General features: G+C 51.9%; 2 protein-coding genes across 4 annotated transcripts in view; both read left to right on the top strand.

The window, feature by feature from the left end:
• CNTFR (ciliary neurotrophic factor receptor) overlaps positions 1 to 13,911 on the top strand; it is a 471,005-nt gene that overhangs the window by 172,675 nt on the left and 284,419 nt on the right. For 2 of the 3 annotated variants that reach the window (XM_066602302.1, XM_066602298.1), the window contains exon 3: positions 5,305 to 5,385. The exons of the other annotated variant lie outside the window; for it this stretch is intronic. The gene's annotated coding sequence lies outside the window, so the exon portion shown is untranslated. The remainder of the gene's footprint in view (positions 1 to 5,304; positions 5,386 to 13,911) is intronic. 3 annotated transcript variants of the gene reach the window in all.
• On the top strand, positions 2,826 to 4,124 carry LOC136628685 (spermatogenesis-associated protein 31H1-like). The gene has a single exon (XM_066604791.1). It carries the CDS (start codon positions 2,826 to 2,828, stop codon positions 4,122 to 4,124), a length of 1,299 nt encoding a protein of 432 aa, XP_066460888.1.

Genomic DNA, 13,911 nt, shown 5'->3' with positions numbered 1-13,911 from the left:
ATTTCGCGGTTAATCGCGATTTTGCGCGATCGCGATTTTAACATTACAAGTCCCATAGACCCCTGCTGAGAAAAAAAATGCTGCGAATTTCGCAGTGAAAAAAATCGCCAGTGGGTGGGCGCCCTTAGGAGGTAGAGAGAGAAGAGCGATGATCTACAGGTCTATAGAGGTGTAATAATCTGCAGCATATCTCACTATTAGTAGATGGAGAGGAAAGAGCGAAGATCTGCAGGTCTATAGAGGTGTAATAATCTGCAGCATATCTCACTATTAGTAGATGGAGAGGAAAGAGCGAAGATCTGCAGGTCTATAGAGGTGTAATAATCTGCAGCATATCTCACTATCAGGAGGTAGAGAGGAAAGAGCGAAGATCTACAGGTCTATAGAGGTGTAATAATCTGCAGCATATCTCACTATTAGTAGATGGAGAGGAAAGAGCGAACATCTACAGGTCTATAGAGGTGTAATAATCTGCAGCATATATCACTATCAGGAGGTAGAAAGGAAAGAGCGATGATCTACAGGTCTATAGAGGTGTAATAATCTGCAGCATATCTCACTATTAGTAGATGGAGAGGAAAGAGCGAAGATCTACAGGTCTATAGAGGTGTAATAATCTGCAGCATATCTCACTATCAGGAGGTAGAGAGGAAAGAGTGAAGATCTACAGGTCTATAGAGGTGTAATAATCTGCAGCATATCTCACTATCAGGTGGTAGAGAGGAAAGAACGATGATCTACAGGTCTATAGAGGTGTAATAATCTGCAGCATATCTCACTATTAGTAGAAAGAGCGATGATCTACAGGTCTATAGAGGTGTAATAATCTGCAGCATATCTCACTATTAGTAGATGGAGAGGAAAGAGCGAACATCTACAGGTCTATAGAGGTGTAATAATCTGCAGCATATATCACTATCAGGAGGTAGAAAGGAAAGAGCGATGATCTACAGGTCTATAGAGGTGTAATAATCTGCAGCACATCTCACTATCAGGACGTAGGGAGAAAAGAGCGAAGATCTACAGGTCTATAGAGGTGTAATAATCTGCAGCATATATCACTATCAGGAGGTAGAGAGGAAAGAGCAAAGATCTACAGGTCTATAGAGGTGTAATAATCTGCAGCATATATCACTATCAGGAGGTAGAGAGGTAAGAGCGAAGATCTACAGGTCTATAGAGGTGTAATAATCTGCAACAGATCTCACTATCAGGAGGTAGAGAGGTAAGAGCGAAGATCTACAGGTCTATAGAGGTGTAATAATCTGCAGCAGATCTCACTATCAGGAGGTAGAGAGGAAAGAGCGATGATCTACAGGTCTATAGAGGTGTAATAATCTGCAGCATATCTCACTATCAGGAGGTAGAGAGGAAAGAGCGAAGATCTACAGGTCTATAGAGGTGTAATAATCTGCAGCATATCTCACTATCAGGAGGTAGAGAGGAAAGAGCGAAGATCTACAGGTCTATAGAGGTGTAATAATCTGCAGCATATCTCACTATCAGGTGGTAGAGAGGAAAGAACGATGATCTACAGGTCTATAGAGGTGTAATAATCTGCAGCATATCTCACTATTAGTAGAAAGAGCGATGATCTACAGGTCTATAGAGGTGTAATAATCTGCAGCATATCTCACTATTAGTAGATGGAGAGGAAAGAGCGAACATCTACAGGTCTATAGAGGTGTAATAATCTGCAGCATATATCACTATCAGGAGGTAGAAAGGAAAGAGCGATGATCTACAGGTCTATAGAGGTGTAATAATCTGCAGCATATCTCACTATTAGTAGATGGAGAGGAAAGAGCGAAGATCTACAGGTCTATAGAGGTGTAATAATCTGCAACAGATCTCACTATCAGGAGGTAGAGAGGAAAGAGCGATGATCTACAGGTCTATAGAGGTGTAATAATCTGCAGCATATCTCACTATCAGGACGTAGAGAGGAAAGAGCGATGATCTACAGGTCTATAGAGGTGTAATAATCTGCAGCATATCTCACTATTAGTAGATGGAGAGGAAATAGCGAAGATCTACAGGTCTATAGAGGTGTAATAATCTGCAGCGTATCTCACTATCAGGAGGTAGAGAGGAGAGAGCGATGATCTACAGGTCTATAGAGGTGTAATAATCTGCAGCATATATCACTATCAGGAGGTAGAAAGGAAAGAGCGAAGATCTGAAGGTCTATAGAGGTGTAATAATCTGCAGCATATCTCACTATCAGGAGGTAGAGAGGAAAGAGCGATGATCTACAGGTCTATAGAGGTGTAATAATCTGCAGCATATCTCACTATTAGTAGATGGAGAGGAAATAGCGAAGATCTACAGGTCTATAGAAGTGTAATAATCTGAGGCATATCTCACTATCAGAAGGTAGAGAGAAAAGAGCGATGATCTACAGGTCTATAGAGGTGTAATAATCTGCAGCATATCTCACTATCAGGAGGTAGAGAGAAAAGAGCGATGATCCACAGGTCTATAGAGATGTAATAATCTGCAGCATATCTCACTATCAGGAGGTAGAGAGGAAAGAGCGAAGATCTACAGGTCTATAGAGGTGTAATAATCTGCAGCATATCTCACTATTAGTAGAAAGAGCGATGTTCTGCATGCCTATGGATGTGTAATCATCTGCAGGATGTATCATTATCTGTATGTCAGGAGGTAGGAGGTACAGAGCAATACTCTGCAGATCTCTAGTGAGGTCAGTGATGTAATACTCTGTGGGATATCAGGCTATATACCTCTCAGGAGATGGAAGGAGCGATGTTCTGCATGTCACTTTCATCCCTGTGATGAGGACGAGTATTGGAAGGCTGAGAATGAATCCGTTGGCTCCCTCCTCGGGGAACAGGAGGTCTGGGGGCAGGAAGATATCAGTGACCCAGAAACAGAAAGCTAAAGCTGCGGACGGAGGAGACCACCGCACAGAGACCCTCAGAGACCACCGCACAGAGACCACCGCACAGAGACCACCGCACAGAGACCCTCAGAGACCACCGCACAGAGACCCTCAGAGACCACCGCACAGAGACTCTCAGAGACCACCGCACAGAGCCCATCAGAGACCACTGCACAGAGCCCATCAGAGACCACCGCACAGAGCCCATCAGAGACCACCGCACAGAGACCCTCAGAGACCACCGCACAGAGACCCTCAGAGACCACCGCACAGAGACCCTCAGAGACCACCGCACAGAGACCCTCAGAGACCACCGCACAGAGACCCTCAGAGACCACCGCACAGAGCCCATCAGAGACCACTGCACAGAGCCCATCAGAGACCACCGCACAGAGACCCTCAGAGACCACCGCACAGAGCCCATCAGAGACCACCGCACAGAGCCCATCAGAGACCACCGCACAGAGACCCTCAGAGACCACCGCACAGAGACCCTCAGAGACCACCGCACAGAGACCCTCAGAGACCACCGCACAGAGACCCTCAGAGACCATCGCACAGAGACCCTGAGAGACCACCGCACAGAGACCATTGCACAGGGACCACGGCACAGAGACCAGCAGAGACCGCCGCACAGAGACCCTCAGAGACCGCCGCACAGAGACCCTCAGAGACCGCCGCACAGAGACCCTCAGAGACCGCCGCACATAGACCCACAGAGACCGCCGCACAGAGACCCACAGAGACCACCGCACAGAGACCCTCAGAGACCACCGCGCAGAGACCCTCAGAGACCATCGCGCAGAGACCCTCAGAGACCACCGCGCAGAGACCCTCAGAGACCACCGCGCAGAGACCCTCAGAGACCACCGCGCAGAGACCCTCAGAGACCACCGCACAGAGACCCTCAGAGACCACCGCGCAGAGACCCTCAGAGACCACTGCACAGAGACCCTCAGAGACCATCGCGCAGAGACCACCATGCAGAGGCCCTCAGGGACCACCACGCAGGGGCCCTCAGAGACCACCGCACAGAGACCAGCAGAGACCACCGCACAGAGACCAGCAGAGACCACCGCACAGAGACCAGCGGAGACCATCGCACAGAGACCCTCAGAGACCATCGCGCAGAGACCACCATGCAGAGGCCCTCAGGGACCACCACGCAGGGGCCCTCAGAGACCACCGCACAGAGACATGCAGAGACCACCGCACATAGACCCCCAGAGACCACCGCACATAGACCCCCAGAGACCACTGTGCAGAGACCCTCAGAGACCACCACACATAGACCCTCAGGGACCACCGTGCAGAGACCCTCAGAGATCACCGCGCAGAGACCTGCAGAGACCACCATATAGAGACCCTCAGAGACCACCACACAGAAGCCGGCAGAGATCCTCAGAGAACACCGCACAAAGACCCTTAGAATTCACTGCACAGAGTCCCTCAGAGACCATTGCGCAGAGACCAGCAGAGAGCACCAAACAGAGACCCTCAGAGACCACTGCACAAAGACCCTCAGGGACCATTGCGCAGAGACCACCACGCAGAGGCCCACAGAGACCAACAGAGACCACCGCACCAAGACCCTCAGAGACCACTGCACAGAGACCCTCAGAGACCACCGCACAGAGACCCCCAGAGACCACCGCACAGAGACCACCACACAGAGACCGACAGAGACCCTCAGAGACCACCGCACCGAGACCACCAGAGACCACCACACAGAGACCCTCAGTGACCATTGTGCTGAGACCATTACGCAGAGGCCCACAGAGACCAACAGAGACCACCTTACAGAGACTCACAGAGACCACCGCACAGAGACCCTCAGAGACCACTGAGCAGAGACCCTCAGAGACCACCGAGCAAAGACCCTAAGAGACCACCGCACAGAGACCCTCAGGGACCACCGCACAGAGACCCTCAGTGACCACCGCACAGAGACCAGCAGAGCTAGAAGAGCAGAGACAGGACAGAGAGATATAGGGCTGGAGGAAAGGAGTCAGGGCTAAAGGAGAGAGCAGAGTAAGAGCATGATTAGACAGAGGTGGAGCAGACAGGGCAGTGACCTGCTTATTACCCGGGCTGCCATATTTCGGGGTGTCGGGGGCCACATCGCACATTTCATGTTTTCCTGCTCTACTTTCATTATGAACGCCGGCTTCAGTAGATGCCATCAGCAGGACGGCGGCGATGGGGACAATAGTGAGAATCTCCCGACAGCAGATTGATTGGGGACAGTACTGCGCAGTCACCCAGCTTTCCCAGGTCCTGAATGACACGGCTGTCTGGTTGTCCAGTGACAGCGGGGATGTATTCTTGTCATGTCGTGCTCACCGGCGCCATCCAGCTGTGGGTCTCATATTCTCGTCTTCTTTTACTTTTTTGTACAGATACGGACAACCGTGGATTGTCTCTCCGGAAGCTGCGCACAGTTCATGAGCTGACAGGCAGCTCTGAGGAACACTCACAAGGTAAGATATGCAGAAGCTGACCCCAGGAGCTCACAATCTAATCCCCCCATCACACAATGTATCACTCCTATCATCCCTGACCCCAGAAGCTCACAATCTAATCCCCCATCACACAATGTATCACTCCAATCATCCCTGACCCCAGGAGCTCACAATCTAATCTCCCCATCACTCACAATGTATCACTCCCATCATCCCTGACCCCAGGAGCTCACAATCTAATCCCCTCATCACACACAATGTATCACTCCCATCATCCCTGACCCCAGGAGCTCACAATCTAATCCCCCATCACACACAATGTATCACTCCCATCATCCCTGACCCCAGGAGCTTACAATCTAATCCCCCCATCACACAATGTATCACTCCTATCATCCCTGACCCCAGGAGCTCACAATCTAATCCCCCATCACACACAATGTATCACTCCCATCATCCCTGACCCCAGGAGCTCACAATCTAATCTCCCCATCACTCACAATGTATCACTCCCATCATCCCTGACCCCGGGAGCTCACAATCTAATCCCCCATCACACACAATGTATCACTCCCATCATCCCTGACCCCTGGAGCTCACAATCTAATCCCCTCATCACACAATGTATCACTCCTATCATCCCTGACCCCAGGAGCTCACAATCTAATCCCCCATCACACACAATGTATCACTCCCATCATCCCTGACCCCAGGAGCTCACAGTCTAATCTCCCCATCACACAATGTATCACTCCAATCATCCCTGACCCCAGGAGCTCACAATCTAATCCCCCCATCACACAATGTATCACTCCTATCATCCCTGACCCCAGGAGCTCACAATCTAATCCCCCATCACACAATGTATCACTCCAATCATCCCTGACCCCAGGAGCTCACAATCTAATCTCCCCATCACTCACAATGTATCACTCCCATCATCCCTGACCCCAGGAGCTCACAATCTAATCCCCTCATCACACACAATGTATCACTCCCATCATCCCTGACCCCAGGAGCTCACAATCTAATCTCCCCATCACACACAATGTATCACCCCCATCATCCCTGACCCCTGGAGCTCACAGTCTAATCTCCCCATCACACAATGTATCACTCCAATCATCCCTGACCCCAGGAGCTCACAATCTAATCCCCCCATCACACACAATGTATCACTCCTATCATCCCTGACCCCAGGAGCTCACAATCTAATCCCCCATCACACAATGTATCACTCCAATCATCCCTGACCCCAGGAGCTCACAATCTAATCTCCCCATCACTCACAATGTATCACTCCCATCATCCCTGACCCCAGGAGCTCACAATCTAATCCCCTCATCACACACAATGTATCACTCCCATCATCCCTGACCCCTGGAGCTCACAATCTAATCTCCCCATCACACACAATGTATCACTCCCATCATCCCTGACCCCTGGAGCTCACAATCTAATCCCCCATCACACACAATGTATCACTCCCATCATCCCTGACTCCAGGAGCTCACAATCTAATCCCCCCATCACACAATGTATCACTCCTATCATCCCTGACCCCAGGAGCTCACAATCTAATCCCCCCATCACACAATGTATCCCTCCCATCATCCCTGACCCCAGGAGCTCACAATCTAATCTCCCCATCACACACAGTGTATCACTCCCATCATCCCTGCCCCCAGGAGCTCACAATCTAATCCCCCCATCACACAATGTATCACTCCCATCATCCCTGACCCCAAGAGCTCACAATCTAATCCCCCCATCACACAATGTATCACTCCCATCATCCCTGACCCCAGGAGCTCACAATCTAATCCCCCCTTCACACACAATGTATCACCCCCATCATCCCTGACCCCAGGAGCTCACAATCTAATCTCCCCATCACACACAATGTATCACTCCTATCATCCCTGACCCCAGTAGCTCACAATCTAATCCCCCCCATCACACACAATGTATCACTCCTATCATCCCTGACCCCAGGAGCTCACAATCTAATCCCCCATCACACACAATGTATCACTCCCATCATCCCTGATCCCAGGAGCTCACAATCTAATCCCCCCCATCACACACAATGTATCACTCCTATCATCCCTGACCCCAGGAGCTCACAATCTAATCCCCCATCACACACAATGTATCACACCCATCATCCCTGACCCCAGGAGCTCACAATCTAATCTCCCCATCACACACAATGTATCACTCCCATCATCCCTGACCCCAGTAGCTCACAATCTAATCCCCCCCATCACACACAATGTATCACTCCTATCATCCCTGACCCCAGGAGCTCACAATCTAATCCCCCCCATCACACACAATGTATCACTCCCATCATCCCTGACCCCAGGAGCTCACAATCTAATCCCCCCATCACGCACAATGTATCACTCCCATCATCCCTGACCCCAGGAGCTCACAATCTAATCCCCCCATCACACACAATGTATCTGACCCATCATCCCTGACCCCAGGAGCTCACAATCTAATCCCATCACATACAATGTATCACTCCCATTATCCCTGACCCCAGGAGCTCACAATCTAATCCCCCATCACACACAATGTATCACTCGCATCATCCCTGACCCCAGGAGCTCACAGTCTAATCCCCCATCACACACAATGTATCACTCGCATCATCCCTGACCCCAGGAGCTCACAATCTAATCTCCCAATCACACACAATGTATCACTCCCATCATCCCTGACCCCAGGAGCTCACAATCTAATCTCCCCATTACTCACAATGTATCACATCCATCATCCCTGACCCCAGGAGCTCACAATCTAATCCCCCCATCACACACAATGTATCAGACCCATCATCCCTGACCCCAGGAGCTCACAATCTAATCCCCCCATCACACAATGTATCACTCACATCATCCCTGACCCCAGCAGCTCACAATCTAATCCCCCATCACACACAATGTATCACTCCCATCATCCCTGACCCCAGGAGCTCACAATCTAATCTCCCCATCACACACAATGTATCACCCCCATCATCCCTGACCCCAGGAGCTCACAATCTAATCGCCCCATCACACACAATGTATCACTCCCATCATCCCTGACCCCAGGAGCTCACAATCTAATCCCCCATCACACACAATGTATCACTCCCATCATCCCTGACCCCAGGAGCTCACAATCTAATCTCCCCATCACACACAATGTATCACCCCCATCATCCCTGACCCCAGGAGCTCACAATCTAATCGCCCCATCACACACAATGTATCACTCCCATCATCCCTGACCCCAGGAGCTCACAATCTAATCCCCCATCACACACAATGTATCACTCCCTTCATCCATGATCCCAAGAGCTCACAATCTAATCCCAGCATCAAACACAATGTATCACTCCCATCATCCCTGATCCCAGGAGCTCACAATCTAATCCCCCCCATCACACACAATGCATCACTCCCATCATCCCTGACCCCAGGAGCTCACAATCTAATCTCCCCATCACACACAATGTATCACTCCCATCATCCCTGACCCCAGGAGCTCACAATCTAATCTCCCCATCACATACAATGTATCACTCCTATCATCCCTGACCCCAGGAGCTCACAATCTAATCCCCCCATCACACACAATGTATCACCCCCATCATCCCTGACCCCAGGAGCTCACAATCTAATCCCCCATCACACAATGTATCACTCCCATCATCCCTGACCCCAGGAGCTCACAATCTAATCCCCCATCACACACAATCTATCACTGCCATCATCCCTGACCCCAGGAGCTCACAATCTAATCTCCCCATCACACACAGTGTATCACTCCCATCATCCCTGACCCCAGGAGTTTACAATCTAATCCCCCCCCATCACACAGAATGTATCACTCCCATCATCCCTGACCCCAGGAGCTCACAATCTAATCCCCCCATCACACAGAATGTATCACTCCCATCATCCCTGACCCCAGGAGCTCACAATCTAATTCCCCATCCCACACAATGTATCACTCCTATCATCCCTGACCCCAGGAGCTCACAATCTAATCTCCCCATCACACAATGTATCACTCCCATCATCCCTGACCCCAGGAGCTCACAATCTAATCTCCCCATCACACAGTGTATCACTCCCATCATCCCTGACCCCAGGAGCTTACAATCTAATCCCCCATCACACACAATGTATCACTCCTATCATCCCTGACCCCAGGAGCTCACAATCTAATCTCCCTATCACACAGTGTATCACTCCCATCATCCCTGACCCCAGGAGTTCACAATCTAATCTTCCCATCACCCACAATGTATCACTCCCATCATCCCTGACCCCAGGAGCTTACAATCTAATCTCCCCATCACACAGAATGTATCACTCCCATCATCCCTGACCCCAGGAGCTCACAATCTAATCCCCCACCCCACACAATGTATCACTCCCATCATCCCTGACCCCAGGAGCTCACAATCTAATCCCCCATCACACAATGTATCACTCCCATCACCTCTGACCCCAGGAGCTCACAATCTAATCCCCCCATCACACACAATGTATCACTCCCATCATCCCTGACCCCAGGAGCTCACAATCTAATCTCCCCATCACACAGTGTATCACTCCTATCATCCCTGACCCCAGGAGCTCACAATCTAATCCCCCCATCACACAATGTATCACTCCCATCATCCCTGACCCCAGGAGCTCACAATCTAATCTCCCCATCACACACAATGTATCACTCCCATCATCCCTGACCCCAGGAGCTCACAATCTAATCCCCCATCACACACAATGTATCACTCCCATCATCCCTGACCCCAGGAGCTCACAATCTAATCTCCCCATCACACACAATATATCACTCCCATCATCCCTGACCCCAGGAGCTCACAATCTAATCCCCCATCACACACAATGTATCACTCCCATCAACCCTGACCCCAGGAGCTCACAATCTAATCCCCCATCACACAATGTATCACTCCCATCACCTCTGACCCCAGGAGCTCACAATTTAATCCCCCCATCACACACAATGTATCACTCCCATCATCCCTGACCCCAGGAGCTCACAATCTAATCTCCCCATCACACAATGTGTCACTCCCATCATCCCTGACCCCAGGAGCTCACAATCTAATCCCCCATCACACACAATGTATCACCCCCATCATCCCTGACCCCAGGAGCTCACAATCTAATCTCCCCATCACACACAATGTATCACTCCCATCATCCCTGACCCCAGGAGCTCACAATCTAATCCCCCATCACACACAATGTATCACTCCCATCATCCCTGACCCCAGGAGCTCACAATCTAATCTCCTATATGTTGGTGCAGCTTGGGAGGCAGACGTGGCGCCCTCTGCTGGCTGGACTGTGTAGTGTGATGAGCGGAGCCTCGTGCCTCCCACATTGGAGACCTGCGGATGGGACGGCGGGGACGCAGCGCACTCCGCGCCTCGGCTCTGCTGTGCGGCCGCTGCTTCCAGCCATGAAGCCGTTTACTACATTTTCTCAACCTGACACCAGCTCCATAAAAGCCGTGTCTGCGCTGCGCTAATTCTCACTCCCAGTATAAAAGTGTTTATGAGGCTCGGATGGGGAGCGGCCGCCGTCCTGTGAAGTGCAGCGCCGCTTGTACGCCGCCGCTGCACGGGTCATAGGTATATCACCACTGGCAGCCGGTGATGGAGGCCCCTCCGGACGGGACGAGCGGCAAAACACAGAGGGCCCTGTTTACCAGAGGTGTCCCTGTTGTCCACAGCAACCAATCACAGCGCAGCTTTCTTTTTACCATAGCCCTTTCAGAAATGAAAGCTGCGCTGTGATTGGTTGTGCTGGTATAGTGTAGCTGCACCGTGACTGGTTGCTATGAGTGACGGGAACCGTTCTTACTTCTAGATATGATATGGTGACAGCGCCCAGCTCTAGTCACACATAACCAGCAGCCTGTGGGCAGCGGAGCTCACACTCTACCCGCGGAGCGCGGCCGCCCAGCTCTAGTCACACATAACCAGCAGCCTGTGGGCAGCGGAGCTCACACTCTACCCGCGGAGCGCGGCCGCCCAGCTCTAGTCACACATAACCAGCAGCCTGTGGGCAGCGGAGCTCACACTCTACCCGCGGAGCGCGGCCGCCCAGCTCTAGTCACACATAACCAGCAGCCTGTGGGCAGCGGAGCTCACACTCTACACGCGGAGCGCGGCCGCCCGGGTCTAGTCACACATAACCAGCAGCCTGTGGGCAGCGGAGCTCACACTCTACCCGCGGAGCGCGGCCGCCCAGCTCTAGTCACACATAACCAGCAGCCTGTGGGCAGCGGAGCTCACACTCTACCCGCGGAGCGCGGCCGCCCAGCTCTAGTCACACATAACCAGCAGCCTGTGGGCAGCGGAGCTCACACTCTACACGCGGAGCGCGGCCGCCCGGGTCTAGTCACACATAACCAGCAGCCTGTGGGCAGCGGAGCTCACACTCTACCCGCGGAGCGCGGCCGCCCGGGTCTAGTCACACATAACCAGCAGCCTGTGGGCAGCGGAGCTCACACTCTACCCGCGGAGCGCGGCCGCCCAGCTCTAGTCACACATAACCAGCAGCCTGTGGGCAGCGGAGCTCACACTCTACACGCGGAGCGCGGCCGCCCGGCTCTAGTCACACATAACCAGCAGCCTGTGGGCAGCGGAGCTCACACTCTACACGCAGAGCGCGGCCGCCCAGCTCTAGTCACACATAACCAGCAGCCTGTGGGCAGCGGAGCTCACACTCTACACGCAGAGCGCGGCCGCCCAGCTCTAGTCACACATAACCAGCAGCCTGTGGGCAGCGGAGCTCACACTCTACACGCGGAGCGCGGCCGCCCGGCTCTAGTCACACATAACCAGCAGCCTGTGGGCAGCGGAGCTCACACTCTACACGCAGAGCGCGGCCGCCCAGCTCTAGTCACACATAACCAGCAGCCTGTGGGCAGCGGAGCTCACACTCTACACGCAGAGCGCGGCCGCCCAGCTCTAGTCACACATAACCAGCAGCCTGTGGGCAGCGGAGCTCACACTCTACACGCAGAGCGCGGCCGCCCAGCTTAGTGTTCCGTTATCATGTTCTGCCCGCCGTATATTTCAAGTACAGAACACGTGCGCTCAGACTGTTACCTCTCGCTGCGCTCTGATCTCGCCACCGACTGTCTGACGTGTGTCCTGCGCCGGAGCAAAGAAGGCAAAACGCTGCGGCAGCTCCCTAAATGGGGCGTCATATCACCTTATAGTGACCCCCAGCGCCAACAGCGTCCTTGTATCCCATATAATGACCCCCAGCGCCAACAGCTTCCTTGTATCCCATATAATGACCCCCAACACTAACAGCGTCCTCATACCAGATATAATGACCCCCAGTGCCAACAGCGTCCTTGTATCCCATATAATGACCCCCAGCGACAACAACGTCCTTGTATCCCATATAATGACCCCCAACACTAACAGCGTCCTTGTATCCCATATAATGACCCCCAGCGACAACAACGTCCTTGTATCCCATATAATGACCCCCAACACTAACAGCGTCCTTGTATCCCATATAATGACCCCCAACACTAACAGCGTCCTTGTATCCCATATAATGACCCCCAGCGCCAACAGCGTCCTTGTATCCCATATAATGACCCCCAACACTAACAGCGTCCTTGTATCCCATATAATGACCCCCAACACTAACAGCGTCCTCATACCGGATATAATGACCCCCAGCACCAACAGCGTCCTCATAATAGATATAATGACCCCCAGCACTAACAGCATCCTCATACCAGATATAATGACCCCCAGCGCCAACAGCGTCCTCATACTAGATATACTGACCCCCAGCACCAACAGCGTCCTCATACCAGATATAATGACCCCCAGCACCAACAGCGTCCTCATACCAGATATAATGACCCCCAGCGCAAACAGCGTCCTCATACCAGATATAATGACCCCCAGCACCAACAGCGTCCTCATACCAGATATAATGACCCCCAGCGCAAACAGCGTCCTCATACCAGATATAATGACCCCCACCACCAACAGCGTCCTCATACCAGATATAATGACCCCCAGCGCAAACAGCGTCCTCATACCAGATATAATGACCCCCAGCGCCAACAGCGTCCTCATACCAGATATAATGACCCCCAGCGCCAACAGCGTCCTCATAATAGATATAATGACCCCCAGCACCAACAGCGTCCTCATACCAGATATAATGACCCCCAGCACCAACAGCGTCCTCATACCAGATATAATGACCCCCAGTACCAACAGCGTCCTCATACCAGATATAATGACCCCCAGCACCAACAGCGTCCTCATAATAGATATAATGACCCCCAGCACCAACAGCGTCCTCATACCAGATATAATGACCCCCAGCACCAACAGCGTCCTCATACCAGATATAATGACCCCCAGTACCAACAGCGTCCTCATACCAGATATAATGACCCCCAGCGCCAACAGCTTCCTCAAACCAGATATAATGACCCCCCACTGCAAACAGCGTCCTCATA

The sequence above is a fragment of the Eleutherodactylus coqui genome, chromosome 5, assembly GCF_035609145.1.
Source record: "Eleutherodactylus coqui strain aEleCoq1 chromosome 5, aEleCoq1.hap1, whole genome shotgun sequence".
NCBI classification, from domain to species: domain Eukaryota; kingdom Metazoa; phylum Chordata; class Amphibia; order Anura; family Eleutherodactylidae; genus Eleutherodactylus; species Eleutherodactylus coqui.
The sequence above is the reverse complement of the archived record's forward strand: the minus strand, read 5'-3'. Positions and strand labels throughout refer to the sequence as shown.